Source organism: Haliotis rufescens, unplaced genomic scaffold, assembly GCF_023055435.1.
Source record: "Haliotis rufescens isolate VD_foot unplaced genomic scaffold, xgHalRufe1.0.p SCAF_5, whole genome shotgun sequence".
In the NCBI taxonomy this organism is placed as follows: domain Eukaryota; kingdom Metazoa; phylum Mollusca; class Gastropoda; order Lepetellida; family Haliotidae; genus Haliotis; species Haliotis rufescens.
The window spans coordinates 3,257,367-3,274,084 of NW_025964223.1; the positions used below are offsets into that span (position 1 = coordinate 3,257,367).

General features: G+C 39.4%; 1 protein-coding gene across 2 annotated transcripts in view; it reads left to right on the plus strand.

The window, feature by feature from the left end:
- LOC124133533 (beta-1,4-N-acetylgalactosaminyltransferase bre-4-like) overlaps positions 1-10,744 on the plus strand; it is a 29,136-nt gene extending 18,392 nt beyond the window's left edge. For both annotated transcript variants that reach the window (XM_046497957.2, XM_046497956.2), the window contains exons 4-8: positions 2,019-2,206; positions 4,246-4,368; positions 6,164-6,268; positions 7,436-7,574; positions 8,540-10,744. In XM_046497957.2, the coding sequence (XP_046353913.1) occupies positions 2,019-2,206; positions 4,246-4,368; positions 6,164-6,268; positions 7,436-7,574; positions 8,540-8,545 (561 nt within the window). In that variant the 3' untranslated portion in view covers positions 8,546-10,744. The remainder of the gene's footprint in view (positions 1-2,018; positions 2,207-4,245; positions 4,369-6,163; positions 6,269-7,435; positions 7,575-8,539) is intronic.
- Positions 10,745-16,718: the final 5,974 nt, after the last annotated feature.

Sequence of the window (16,718 nt, forward strand, 5' to 3'; positions counted from 1 at the left end):
GCTACATCTTACCCTTTGAACAAGCATTGGCCTATGAGGTGTCACTTGTCCGAGGAAACATCAGACTTGGTGGTAAAGCCTAAAGCTTAACACTGAAACTGTTTTTTACGCATTGCTGATATTTTTGTAAGTCAAGTAATATACATGATAAGCGCTTAAACAAATTCCCAGAAATTTGCAATATTCACAAACTGTCAGGAATCAGATATTCTGAGATCAGGAATAGAACACTGAAAATATGAGTGTGTGGAATTTTTGTTGAAAATATTGTTTTTTTCACTTTCAAAAAATATCAGGAACAGATAAATTCCCATGTTAGTGGGACGCACATGAGTCCTGCCTTCCTAGATGGCTTCAGTTCTGTGACAGGAGTCAGTATGATCCTGTACCAGATCCTGTGAAAATAACACTGGAAACTAGGGTGGTCCTTGAGGTTTGTTGCTGTTTGAATCTCGGCACCACTAAACCTTCAATTTGAACCATTTGTGTTATGATAGCATCTCCTTGATTAGCAGTCTTCATTTCTCCCACTGAAGGTATATGGTTGTGTTATGATAACATCTTCTTGACTGGCAGTCTTCATTTCTCCCACTGGAGGTATATGGTCATATCAGACTAAGATTGAAAGGCTCCACAGCCTGCAGCTACAACCATGAGAACAATGAGACATTTCAACACAGAAACCAGCCAGTACTTTACCTGCCTTAGACATCATATCTACATCTCTATGAAGATCAAGTTGCAGTGTCTTGCCCCAGAGGGAAGCAGTAGGCCTGTGTATCTTTAATGAATGTTATCTTGTAAAGAGTGGAGTTGGCTTGAGGCCCAGCAGATGCTCACGTCTAATGGACTGACTGCTGCCCGTCTAATGGACTGACTGCTGCCTGAGGCAGTCACTGAGAGCTGTACCCTGGGGTAACAGAGGCAGTCACTGAGAGCTGTACCCTGGGGTAACAGAGGCAGTCACTGAGAGCTGTACCCTGGGGTAACAGGAACTTGTTCTGTTTTGAATTGAACTGAGTGATTGCCAAAATAAGGCATAGTTGAGTTCATGAGAAGTCAGTTGATACTCTGTTTTTACCCATTTACCTTACCAGACTTTTACAAACGATTACTTAGTCGTCTAATACACTTAAGGAAAATAATTTTATGGATGTCAATTTCTTTATTATGAGGAACATGTTTCGGGGAATAAACTGTAAATCTTGAAATTAATGCAAAGTGAATTAAATGCGAAAAATATGAGTGGTCTTTGCTCGCTGTAATTAACTTCGCATTGATGTCTCCAAATGACTGTCAACAATAAGACGGCCTCACTGCACACTGTGGATAGCAGTAAAAGGCAACTATGCTTGTCGTAAGAGGCGACTAACGGAATCGGGTGGCCAGACTTGCTGACTTGATTGATGCATGTCATCGTATCCCAATTGTGTGGATCGATGCTCATAACGTGAATCACTGGATTGTCATACAGCTGGAATATTGCTGAGTGTTAAACAACAAGCAAACCAAACAAAACAAACTTTGGATAGCAGAAATACCAACTTGAAAATAAACACAAACACAGTTTATTGAGCAGCAGTTGTAACAAGTACATACAAATGCCATTCAAAGAATAGGAATTACACAATGGGCATCCGGTGAGTTATCACTGCTGGCGTCAAGTGTTCTACCAACTCGTACGTGTCAAACTTGTTGACAACCTTCTCCTCATACTAATCAGTGAACTGTTGTTAGTTTAATTATTTTATTGCCTTTGAACTTCCTTAATGCCAGTCAACATATAAACTGTGTATTTATATACTCTACTAAGCGGGACTATTTGCTGTTTGATTGGATTAAGGTAGGATATGTATCATTTCACTGGGGATGGGGTGGGGGAGTCGCATTGATATTGAATCGCATTTATGGCTAGGGGTCAAATCACTTCAGGCTTTTCTTCTGCAGCTAACACACCATGTTAGAACTGTAATACTGTAAAAGTAGGATAGAAACCAACTCACTCCTTGTCTTCACAGGCCATGCCCACGACCTTCAACAGAGCCATCCTGATGAACATCGGCTACACAGAGGCATTGAAGGACTACGACTTCCAGTGCTTCATCTTCCACGACGTGGACCTCATCCCGGAGAACGACAGGAACCTGTACACGTGTCCGGAGAACCCACGCCACATGTCGGTGGCCATCGACAAGTTTAATTACAAGTCAGTACTTTCATTTCCTAGGAAATCAAGATTCTGAATTATTTTTTGAATAAATCTTTGATTTGGAGCAAACATGAAAAACTTCTTTAAAAATTTGTGAAAAATGTCATAATACCAGTAGCTGGCATTTTTCTCTTTACTGTTTGCGAGTGTTTAACATTGGTCCAGTTATGTGTGAAAATGCTGATTTGACAGCTACTGAGAGCACTCACAGTTTGAGGTAATGTAGATTTACGACACAGAAGACATTTGGGGAAAATTTTAACGTAGGTCACATACTTGCTCCCCATGCACTTTGTGAAACTCTGTATTACATTTGTGAATCTACTCTGAGCCTTTTGCAGGAAGAGTGAAGCCTTTGACTTCCAAGCTGGACACATCCCTGTTAGATTATAACACTTGCTAGTTAAATAAGATTTATTTTCAGATTACATTGCTGACTATTTCACGTTTTCACATTAATTTCTAGAGATAGCTTCCATCCGCAGTGCTCTCATTTGAAGGTATTATGGCGACTGTGAGCATCTTTCTGTGATGGAGAAATCACTGGAACCCATTTGCGCTTGTTGATTCTACTTACGGAATCCACAGCTTTAAATAATTTCTAAGTGACTTAGACCATGTTATGGTTCTCTCACGCACGCACGCCGCACACGCACACACACACACACGCACACACACACACACGCACACACACACACACGCACACACACGCACACACACACACACACACACACACGCACACACACACACACGCTATATAGGTGCAATAACCTTGAACCTCATTTCACCTCACACGTGTCACAGGACACTCATGAAGATGTTTCAGCGTGCCTTTTGGAATGTAAGTGTCCCAACTAGAATACTTGTGATCAATCTGCTAACGTTAATGTCGTGTCACTGAGGCTAGATAATAAGTCATTTAGTAGAACATAGATATACTGAACATGGATAGAGTGAACAAACGGTTCAATGAACTGTTAAAAAATCCCCGATTTATCTCCTATATACCGGTAATATCATATAAAATTTATGTATATAACGAACTCTCTACAGCGATCTAACGGATATCGCGAACGGATATATGATTCCTGACAAGTCCAAATACCCCTATTTAGTGACGTGTATAGCGAACTGAGAAATCTCTCTCAGTGTCAAGTGTCACTTACAACTGGCTTAACGCAATCAGCAGTGAATCAAAACAATCGCGGCGAATCAGCACAATCAATGGTGATGGATCAACCATTAATCATATATCTCTACTCAAATACTCTTGCCACTGCCTGTTTGCATTAACTGAATCAACTGATTGATTAAGCTTGATTGAATATAGCTTATAAACACATATAGTAATATTGACACATTGTATGTGGCTTATAAACACATAATGTAATATTGACACATTGTATGTGGCTTATAAACACATAATGTAATATTGACACATTGTATGTAGCTTATAAACACATAATGTAATATTGACACATTGTATGTGGCTTATAAACACATAATGTAATATTGACACATTGTATGTGGCTTATAAACACATATTGTAATATTGACACTTTGTATGTGGCTTATAAACACATATTGTAATATTGACACATTGTATGTGGCTTATAAACACATATTGTAATATTGACACATTGTATGTAGCTTATTAACACATAATGTAATATTGACACTTTGTATGTAGCTTATAAACACATATAGTAATATTGACACATTGTATGTACATGATGTAGCTTATAAACACATATTGTAAAACTAACTTATTGTATGTAGTTTATAAAAACATATTGTAACATATTGACATATTCCATGTAACTAATAAAGTTTTCTACATAAAGTATCTGAGCTCGTTAGTCAACTTGTTGGATGCACTGTTCTTTTGAAGTAAACTTGTAAGTGTTAAAAAATGATGACTTTTAAAAAAATATCTTCTTCCATTTTTTTAAGGGGTTGGTGGATCTATAAGCAAATTTATGAATCAGTATCCCCTTACCATGAATAATCATTAGCTGGTTCTCCAACTTCCACAGATTGCCATATGCTGCCATCTTTGGAGGCGTGTCAGCCTTGACCAAGGAGCACATGATCAAAGTCAATGGATTCTCAAATAAATACTTCGGCTGGGGTGGCGAGGATGATGACATGATGAAAAGGTATGTTGGTCATTGATCAGGCCTGGAGAAACAGCTTGCAGGGATGTAAAAATCCCGAACCGTGCACAGGACATGCTTAGGCCACACAAGTCATGCTTAGGCCACACATATCACACTTAGGCCACACAAGTCATGCTTAGGCCACACAAGTCATGCTTAGGCCACACATGTCACGCTTAGACCACACAAGTCATGCTTAGGCCACACACATGCTTTGGCCACACGTCATGCTTAGGCCGCACACGTCACGCTTAGACCACAAACATCACGCTTAGGCCATACATGTCATGCTTAGACCACACACGTCACGCTTAGGCCATACATGTCACACTTAGGCCACAAAAGTCATGCTTAGGCCACACGTCATGCTTAGGCAACACACGTCACGCTTAGACCACACACGTCACGCTTAGGCCATACATGTCATGCTTAGACCACACACGTCACGCTTAGGCCATACATGTCATGCTTAGACCACACACGTCACGCTTAGGCCATACATGTCACGCTTAGGCCATACACGTCACGTATAGGCCACACACGTCACGCTTAGGCCTCACATGTCATGCTTAGGCCACACATGTCATGCTTTGGCCACACATGTCACACTTAGGCCACTTATGTCATGCTTAGGCCACACACGTCATGCTTAGACCACACACGTCACACTTAGGCCATACATGTCATGCTTAGACCACACACGTCACGCTTAGGCCATAGAAGTCACGTATAGGCCACACACGTCACGCTTAGGCCACACACGTCATGCTTAGGCCACACACGTCATGCTCAGGCCACACATGTCATGCTTAGGCCACACGTCACGCTTATGCCACACATCACGCTTAGGCCACACATGTCACAATTAGGCCACACATGTCACAATTAGGCCACACACGTCACAATTAGGCCACACACGTCATGCTTTGGCCACACATATCACATTTAGGCCACACATGTCACACTTAGGCCACACACGTCATGCTTTGGCCACACATGTCATGCTTAGGCCACACATGTCATGCTTTGGCCACACATGTCATGCTTATGCCACACATCACGCTTAGGCCACACATGTCACAATTAGGCCACACATGTCACGCTAAGGCCACATATGTCACGCTTAGGCCACACATGTCACGCTTAGGCCAAAGATTTCATGCTTAGGCCACACATCACGCTTAGGCCACACATGTCACACTTAGGCCACACATGTCACACTTAGGCCACACGGTGTGTTTTACTTGTTTCACAAATTTTTTAATGGAAACATTTTCTCCTCCACTACAGGTCAGCTGGTATAAAATGAAAAATTAGTTTAATGTGGCAGGACAACCTTCAACACAGCTGTTGCTATAGTAATGCAAACCTGATGAATCAAGCAGGAATACTACGGCATCTATGCATCCTACAAATTTCAGGAACGCCATCAACAAACTTTATTTTGACTCCCATGGTCAATATATGTGCTCTTCAGTGGGCCCCTGTTTAGACAAAAACATTGGATGCTATATGCTATCAGCTTATTGGTGGGATAGAAAAGAAAGAGAATAAATTCTGAATATATTTTTTCATTTTTTTATTGTATTGTGGTTCTTATGTTAAAACCTCAAATTGGAATTTCCGAATCGAGGAAGAAATGAAACGGAATAATCATGGACTGCAGATATCTGATTGGCTCAAGAACCTACGCCTCCGTTATTAAGAACGGTTATGGAGGTGTCGTACATGAGTAAACCATCAAACTTTGGTGAAATCGGATATCGTATGTAAATGTATTTTTTTTCTTTTTCAGAATACAGTTGAGTGGTTTAAAGTTGAGTCGAGCACCAATAGAATTAGCTCGATATAAGATGATAAAACATGGCCGGGACAAAGCCAATGAAGTGAACAAACAGAGGTGAGTGCTGATGTATGTGTTTTAGCAAGCTACTGGAATACAGCTGTAAGATAAGACTAGTAAAAATAATAGTTTGGGTTCTCGGGCATCGCCTGCTCATTGAAATGTCTGCGTTTCGTTTTTTATTTCCGTTTTAAATTTTTAAAAATCCTAATAGTTTAAAACAATGCGATTCAATATAGCACAAGTTACCTCCCTTTACTGCCCATCTCGCGTTGTTGTCATGGCGGCAATAGGAGTTTGCATGCTTATTAATGTAGGGGGCCCTTTCCCAGGTTGATGGTACACAACTGTATATTTGGTTACGTACTAGTTTGAACAAGCAAAAAAATATATTTGCAGGAGTCCCAATTCTTTTATTGTATTTTTTTTAATCCTAACAGCCAAGTAAGTAAGTAAGTAAGTAAGTAAGTAATTCAGCCTGACCCAGATAAACCGGTTATTGATGTCATGAGCAATATCCCAGGCAGTCAGTGCACAGTGACATGCATTTATCAAGTCACTGAGCTTAAACCACCAAATATAGTCAACTTGTACGACCAGCATGCCACAAATCTGATTGTGGATTTGAATCCCTATTCGTCCTGTTTTTGCTTCTCGGTTTATCAGCACCATACCTGTGCTGATGGGTTTCCCCACATTGTCTCCCATTGAGGATTCTGTGGCAGAATAGCTCGCAGCACCGCAGACCTGTGAAGATTCCAGGGGTAGAGTAGGTCTTCAGCAACCCATGCTTGCCTTAAAAGGTGACCATGCTTGTCGTTAAAGGCGACTAACGGGATCGGGTGGTCAGGCTCGCTGACTTGGTTGATACATGTCATCGATCCCAATTGCGTTGATTGATGCTCATTATATTAATGCACACTTGATATATGCAGTATGTTTGTATTACTAGAGTGAATATGTGAGTGAGAAGTATGTTATTTTCTGTAAAAAAACAAACTAAGATGTACTGATAAGTTGTGCTTTATGTCATGGGCTTTACCCTGGGCGGAAGCACATTTTATGTAACAGGCAATTCTTTTTAAAAATGATAAAAGAGAAAAAAGAGAAGAAAGTAAAAAAACAAAAAAACTCACACAATGTGAAAGTCAGTCCTTAAATACACTGGATTGATTGTTGCGGCCTACATTTTCAAGGGAGTGCATTGTCTCGGCCCTGTTTCAGGTTTAATCTCTTATATGCTGCATCCAAGAGGGCGAAGAAGGATGGACTGAATTCCCTCAAGTATGAAGTCGTGAAAAAGGAATACAAGCCAACGTATACGTGGGTGTACGTCCAGGTCAACCAGAAGGAGATCATGAAGGTGAGGGACAGATCCATTCTGATTGGATAATCAGAGGTTTTAAATCACAATAGCGACCTGTGAAGACCTGGGGGTAGAATAGGTCTTCAGCAAACCAAGTTTGACGTAAAGAGCAACAATGCTTGTCGTAAGAGGCAACTAACAGGATCGGGTGGTCAGGCTCTCTGACATGGTTGATGCATGTCATCATATCCCAATTGTATGGATCGATGCTCATGATGTCAATCACTGGATTGTCTGGTCCAGACTCGATTATTTACAGACTAATGAAATATAGCTGGAATATTGCTGAGTGCGGTGTTAAACAGCAAACAAACAAAACAAATCACAATAAGCACCTCTGAAGCTTCATTTCAGGAGCTAATACTCATAGGAATGTGTTTTATTCTCAACCAGTGTCCATAGGCATAAATTATTGGATACATACATGAACTATTTAAATGTACAATTATTGGATTGTGGCAGACAGTTTGGGCAGAAAACAGGATGGAAATAGACTAAGAGGTATTTCAAGTTTTAGAGATGACAAAAAGATTGAAATTTGGTGCTTTTCTATATCCGACGTGTGAAAAGTATTGCAGTATATATAGTGACACTTGGTGTTGCAGTACATATGAATACTACTGTATTGTGACATTCTGTGAGGTAGCTTACTGGGTAATACGTCACGCCAAGGACCCGGGTTCAATTCTCCGCATGGGTGGACTCACTTACTCACTCACTCACTCACTCACGAGACTCACTCACGAGACTCACTCACTCACTCACTCACTCACTCACTCACTCACTCACTCACTCACTCACTCACTCACTCACTCACTCACTCACTCACTCACCCACTCACCCACCCACCCACTCACTCACTCGTCTGATATGACTGAAATACTGCCAACTCACCCACTCATCCAACAAACACCCAAGGGTTTCTAATTCTGTTTTAGATAATATCTATTTTGTTTTTTCAGAGTTAACAATGATACGTTGACAGCTGACATCTGTTGCCCTACATGAACTAACAAATTTCCAATGTGAGAAGTCCCTGGGATCCCTGCTGGAAGACTGTGTGTGTTTCAAGGTGATTGTGATATAGATACACATGACTGGATGGTGTCGGGTGTACTGAACTGTAATCTGCATGTATGCAATGTTTGTAGATGTGTCACATTGGATGACTTGTCAAATAATTAAGTTGTAAGTGAAAACACTGTGAAGAGATTTCACACGATCTGGGCAGCAGAATTTTCAGTTGTGACAGGATTTTGTGAAAGCTTTGATGGCCTTCTGGTCAAGATTAGGTTGTCAGTACAGGATTTGGACTCCTCTTGCTCTGACAATTGACAATCAATAAAACGTGTACAATGTCCCAATACCTGAACTGGAGTGAGCTCAACAATAGGTCTGTCTTGAGATACTTTGATCCTTCCCTGGTCAGCAGTTGACAATCACCTGGATCATGGACATAGTCCAATACCTGGCTGAACAGATCAGGATGTTTGTCCCGACATCTTCTGGCCCCGTCTTGCCCTGAGTAGCTGATGATTGTCGGAACATGCACAGATACCAGGCAGCCCACATGTCAGATGATGCTTAGCCATGTACTGCGTCCACTGCATCCATCCACTGGATCCATTCACTAGGTCCATCAACCAGATCAATCCGCGAGACCCTTTCAATTGGGGCTTCATTGTCTAACAGTTGTAACCAGAATAGCATCCTCATTTGTGATTCTCAAGGCTTGAACAGGAACGATCACCAGAGGTGGATCTGTGATTTGAAGGGGGTCAAAGTCACAAAGAGCACAAAAACATATCACTGATGGACTGAATAAAGGATAGTGCACACAACGCACGTACACCCACACACGTCCTGCACACCCAACACACCCTTGATCGACAATAATGGGGATGTAACTTCTGAAATGTACTGTCAGCTAGTGGAAGACATGAATATATCAGCTGGAATGCAAATGGCGTTAAGGTGTTGTGTCGAAGAGAGGAAGTTCAGGCACTGATGGAATCTCAGCGTGTGAAACATAATCAACAACATATCAGTACATTAATATCATTGTTAAATGTGTGTGATATATATGATATAAACCTTCATTTGTAATAGGTGTGTAATATATGACATGGTCATGACCTTCATTTGTAATATGTGTGTAATATATGACACGGTCATGACCTTCATTTGTAATATGTGTGTAATATATGACATGCATATGACCTTCAATTGTAATGTGTGTATAATATAGGACATGCATATGACCTCCAATTGTAATATGTGTGTAATATATGACACGGTCATGACCTTCATTTGTAATATGTGTGTAATATATGACACGCATATGACCTTCATTTGTAATATGTGTGTAATAAATGACACGCATATGACCTTCAATTGTAATATGTGTGTAATATATGACATGCATATGACCTTCATTTGTAATATGTGTGTAATATATGACCCGCATATGACCTTCATTTGTAATATGTGTGTAAAATATGACCCGCATATGACCTTCATTTGTAATATGTGTGTAATATATGACATGCATATGACCTTCATTTGTAATATGTGTGTAATATATGACATGCATATGACCTTCATTTGTAATATGTGTGTAATATATGACACGCATATGACCTTCATTTGTAATATGTGTGTAATATATGACACGGATGTGACCTTCATTAGATACATGTGTGTAATATATGACACGGATATGACCTTCATTTGTAATATGTGTGTAATATATGACACGGTCATGACCTTCATTTGTAATATGTGTGTAATATATGACATGCATATGACCTTCATTTGTAATATGTGTGTAATATATGACACGCATATGACCTTCAATTGTAATATGTGTGTAATATATGACACGGATGTGACCTTCATTAGATACATGTGTGTAATATATGACACGGATATGACCTTGAATTATAATATGTGTGTAATATATGACACGCATGACCTTCAATTGTAATATATGTGTAATATATGACACGCATATGACCTTCATTTGTAATATGTGTGTAATATATGACACACATATGACCTTCAATTGTAATATGTGTGTAATATATGACATGGATGTGCCCTTCATTAGATATATGTGTGTAATATATGACATGGATGTGCCCTTCATTAGATATATGTGTGTAATATATGACACGCATATGACCTTCATTAGATATATGTGTGTAATATATGACACGCATATGACCTTCATTAGATATATGTGTGTAATATATGACACGCATATGACCTTCATTAGATATATGTGTGTAATATATGACACGCATATGACCTTCATTAGATATATGTGTGTAATATATGACACGCATATGACCTTCATTAGATATATGTGTGTATATAGAACAGGAAGAACTCTGAACATCCCCAGATGAAGAGGTTCTGCATTCAGTTGGTGATAAGGATGACAATCTTTTATGAAGCTACTGAATTCTGTGGACTTGTCAGTTTTAGTTTTGCAGTGGGAGAAATACCAAATAATGACCTGCCAGAATCTAACACATTGCACCTTGCACCTAGAAATCCACTTGTGTGTGAACGGAACCTCAAGATATGTGTTTGTGCATGTCTTGCTTTCTGCTGTATGGGACTGTGTTAGACCGACCTTTGCTTCATATTGTGTACATTTTCTTGAGTCGTACCTGGTGATGGGAGAGAGTATTCGGAACTTGACTTGATTTGTTTGGGGATGGCATCTTCTCCATGTCTTCTTCCCTGTTCTCTCACAAAGTATGTTTGTGTTCAGAGAACTGTAATGTCACCCGAGCAGTCTTACCGCATCTTCCCGAGGCAAGTGAGTTAACTGACTATAAAAGTCCAGTTTCCACCCTTGCCGAACTAGGCTGGTATTATGGAGTTACATTTAGGCTGGAATAATGAGTCTATGCCTAGTCCAATCACAATCGCGCAACGAAATCGAAATCCGGTTCGTAAACTGTCGTGCAGATTTCGGTCGATTGCAGGATTTGCAAATCATTTGCACCGCCAACTCGTCAACAGATATTTTCCAAATCTTGTTTTTAATCAAGGTGTTCACATGATTTGATGCACTTCGCGATGTAAGACCCCTTTTATCACAATATAGATCTTGATTATCGATCAGATCGTTTTGACTGGGCGCCGCCATTTGGTTTGAAGTAGAAGGGACATAACTCATAATAGCCACTGGTGGCGCTACGATAGAGCCCAGGAATTCCAGCCAAGTTTGGCAAGGGTGGAAAATAGACTTTTAATGTCAGTTAACTCTCTTGCCTCGGGAAGATGTCTTGCCAGTGTACTTATCAAATTTCCATTCCGATGTGAAGAATTGAAAAAAATGCCAGCAGAAATTACAAACATATGATGGCTCACGTATGAAGACTGTGACGTGGTGGTTGATACCTCACATCTAACCAGCATTTTTTATCATCAAAATTTTGGAATTGATGAACCTTAGTTCCTTTAAATTTTGAGTTCACTGAGGGTTAAGTGTGTTTGTGTCATGAGCGGTTCATCCAGTGTCTGGATCATTAACGTGAACATCTTCTCTTTTGAAACCACTGGACCAATGAAATTAATTTGGGTACCATATTCTGGCTGAAATTGTAACCATGTCATATAATTTTGCGGATGATGATGTGACGTTTGGGTGGTCTGTCGTAAGCTCATGAAAAATGTTGAGTTTTTTACCGCTATTGTTTTCCAGGTATTTCAGACTCAACTATCAATAGCTTTTCTTCTGAACCCACAAATTATGTATAGGATAAAACACACCACAGAGGGTTTTATTGAAAATGTAAAATGAAGGAAAAGCGCAGGCTCAAGGTTGTACATTTCCACCCTAACAGAGGAGGTGTGTTTTATCCAACTCTAGAACTGTCTAAATGCAAGAAACACCAGAAAAAATAAGAAAACGTTTACATATCTTATCGTGCATCAATACAATGTGTTTGGTATAAAAGGAATTCGCTCAAAGCGTGCTATAGAACAAAATATGCAGCATGGACTGGCTGGAGTCATGACATGATAGATTTAACAACTTCTCATCACCTGCCTCAGTAGCTCAGTGGGGAACAGTGGGTTAACTTAACACGGGATGTGAGGTTGCCGGTTTGATTCACATCTTGGAATTTCATGTGATTTTTTTTGTGAATTTTGACCAATCATCAAACAGAATTGTGTTCAAGAGACAAGTTTATAAAATGATAATTGTAAATCCTAGGTTTTACAATTGAAATGTAAAACCTCAATACAGGTTTAGAAGTGACCCATTTCCAAATCCAGGTATGGAAGAGGATCACTTCAAAACCTGGTTTGGATGATGTGCTGGTTACTTGGCTTACCCGAGGTTGTCTGGAACCTAGCTCAATATAGGGTAGACAGTGATGGGTTTATAAAAGACCTTAAAGGTATTCAGTATGCCTTCTTGATCAGACCCATTATGAATAAAAGCCCTGAATATGTATTAGGGGAGATGTATATTAGGAACGATGTATGTTTTTAACTTGTTGAAATACAATGTTTGTTAGTCCTTCCAAGCTGTGCAGAAAGCAATCTCATTAAAATCAGATCTTAGTTTTCGCTACCGCTAAACAAAGATCTGAGAACACCCCATTACAAGTCACACAAGACCGACCTTGCACGAACTTTGACCGACCAATGGAATGAGTGACAAGAAGTTGACATTAGCCAATCAGAAGGCAGCTTCCTCGTGTTTTACGGCACAAATTTCAAATTTGCGACTATGCTTTAAAACATTTTTTAACAAATTCTCAATTAAAAATTTGAAACCTGAACAAAAGAACATTCTGGAATGGCTAATAGATGGTCTATATTGTATGGATTCAATAGTTAAGCCCGTAACTATCGTTCGGAATACCCCAAGTTAAAGTTTTCGAGGTTGCATGATTAGAAGTCACATTCCGACTGTCACTTTCATGATCTGGTAAGCGATGCTCTGTTTGGTCAGATGAAATGTCGTCTGACGTGACCCGTAATGGGATGTTCTCAGATCTTTGTTTAGCGGTAGCGAGAACTTATATCTGATTTTAATGAGATTGTATGGAAAGCTGCTGTCATGCTGTTGATGTTGTATTGTCCTGTGTGATGGGGATTGTTGGCATTCAATGTATCATTGATAATCAATTGATGTTTCAATCCCTTCCCGATTTATGAAGAATAATTCTGAGAAATATATCATGCCATATCATATATATATTGTGCAATGCAATGTACCTCGGTATATTTATAATTTTTAATTTTAAGATCAGTACTCAGCAGTAGCCTATAAAATTACATTAACCAGTTCCTCCTATCCAGGGGGGCACGGGTGGCCCAGTCGTCTAAGGCGCCGCAAGTTGCGCAGAGTTGCATCCCTTGGGCACCCCAGAAACCTATGATTGTGGGTTCGAATCCCGGTTTGTTTCGATTATGTTTCTAGGTTTGTCAGCACCATACGGGTGCTCGTGGGTTTCACCGAAGTGGTAATCGTCTGAGACTCGCATCACTTTGGGCTTTCCTCCCACATTAAGCTGACACGCCGTGATTTAACTGGAATACTGTTAAAAGCGGCATTAAACCCAACTCACTCACTCACTCACTCACTCCTATTCAGGTATATATAGGTAATTATAGTTTGACGTTTCTATTCTGGAATGTTATACACCCAAAGTTCAGAGTGTCGGTGGATGATTTTCTTCAGTTTGACATTGAAACCCGTATCTATAATTGGCTTGAGGCTTCTTGGTATTTTTAATAATCCGGCATCACTGACATGTTTGGGCATCAAGCGTAGCATGCCCCAGGTCCTCGGGACCCTAAATGTTTGCTTGAGTCCCCTGGATGTGACCCAGATGAATCACTCCTGTGGATTAGGCAATTGTGTTTTTAAAACAAGGATATCCAGGGGATTCTTTGTAATAACTGTTTATTTTTTAAAATAAATCATTCCAGAACTAGCTTGGAAAAAATAATTGGCCTCAGGTTTTTAACCCAAAAAAATATGGATGTCCTGTTAAAAAACAAAACAAATTGTGGATATAAAAGCAAAGTCATAAGTATTCTGTCTTTGTGAAAAAGCAATCACAATATACACACTAACTGGTTGGTCTTTTTGTTTTTTGCTTGTGAGATTTTTTCGATTCAGTTTCTGACTTCTGGAGTACTTTCCTACAATAAATTTGTATTTCCCGAAATTCTAAGAATAATTGCTGTGATGGTGTTTGTTTTAATATAATTCCGAAAGGGTTGTAGAACATGTGCACAGTTATTTTGTTTATCAACATTATCAAGTTCCACATGCTCATTAGGTATTTCTGTACCTGTTTGAGATGTCAACTCTACCAGAAATTTAGTGGGAATGCGCACTGACGTATTGACTAGGGTTAGAAGGCTTTTTATTAAATGTTTAGAGTGTATTAGAGTGGTTACAAAAGAGGACACCCTTATTATTATTATTCCATCATTACTGAATGCATATGCATGTTTGTGACAGCCTTTGGATGGCAGGTTCTATGTCAAAGGTGGTAAGATAATAGAGAGGGTTTTGTGAATGTGATTTGTGAATGGACTAAAGATGATGTCTATTTGTACATAGCATTGTTTAGGGGCAGGGGCCCCATTGATGATATTGGATTGGGGAGTTGAGGTGTGACATGAATGGCTTTTAGCTTGGTTCACTTAGGTCAGTCCATGGGATAAACTTAAAATTGCAAAATTACCAGTGACAAAATGAGGCAATATTCATTTTATTTGTAAGTTTTGGGTTCAGGAACAGGATTCATATTTATACAGAGTCTCTGCTATTCACTAAATCTTTTTGCTTATTCCAAAAATGATAAATACTACAAATCCGGTAAAATTTGAAGAAATGTAATCCTTCAAATTTAAATTAAGTAAGACATTTTTATTTCATTTTTTATTGATATGACAAACAGTTTGTTCTTTAAAAATGTTTTCAGATTTGATTTGATTTTCTTTCCACAACTGATTCTTTTTTGGGGTACAATTTGCACAAGATGATTGTGGTAAATCCTGACTTTTGTGCTAGTGCATGCCAGGAGTGAGGGCCATTTATGTAGATTAGAAAATGTTAGATTTGATTGAAGTAAGTTCAGTAGCATTGTTCAAATTTTACTTACACACAATGGATCTGTTTTAAGGGATTATTAACAGTGCTAGTTACAAGCTGACAAATTAAATCTCCATTGATTCCCAAAGGGTGTTTATGATTATATACTGAACCATAATTCAGTATTTTGTAATTTGGTAATTTGTCTTCCTAATGCTTCTATGCGAATTATTTATATCTAACAGGTTATTCCTTGTTCTTGAGTTATCTCCTGTTGTCAAACCATATTTCTTGTCAGTCATTATTGGTGCTGGGTCAGTTTTGGGCCCATGTATGGCAAGCTTATAAAATCAAAATATTGTTTGTTGTTTTCAATGCCTGATACCAAATTGATAGTCAAATGTTTCCATTTTACATTTATTGAATGATGCCTTTGTTTCCATTTAAACAATGTTATAGCTCTTTAATAGCCAGAGTTGCATCTAGGTGCTGTTGTGTGAGTTTCAGTATTCAGGAAAATGCTGTTCATAAGTTTGATGTCAGATCAAAAACTTATTCCTTAAGTTTTGAGACATTCCCCACACCACAAAATATTTTTGTGTGAAAATGTTGACATCGAGAAGGGAAAACACATAAGTGACAGTACCATTGCATAAATGTTTAGATGTATATCAAATCAAATTGTGGAGTAACACCAACCCCAACCCCCAAAAACACCATCCCCAGCAAACACCAACACCAACCCCCCAAAACACCATCCCCAGCAAACACCAACCCCCCAAAACACCATCCCCAGCAAACACCAACCCCCCAAAACACCATCCCCAGCAAACACCAACACCAACCCCCAAAACACCAACCCCAACACCAACCCCCCAAAACACCAACCCCCCAAAACACCAACCCCAACAAACACAACATCAACACCAACACCAGCAAACACCCACAGTCACGGTGTGCTGCTGACGATGTGTTGTTCATGATGTGCTGCTCATGGTGTGCTGTTCATGATGTGCTGTTCGTGGTGTGCTGCACACGGTATGCTGTTCACGGCATGT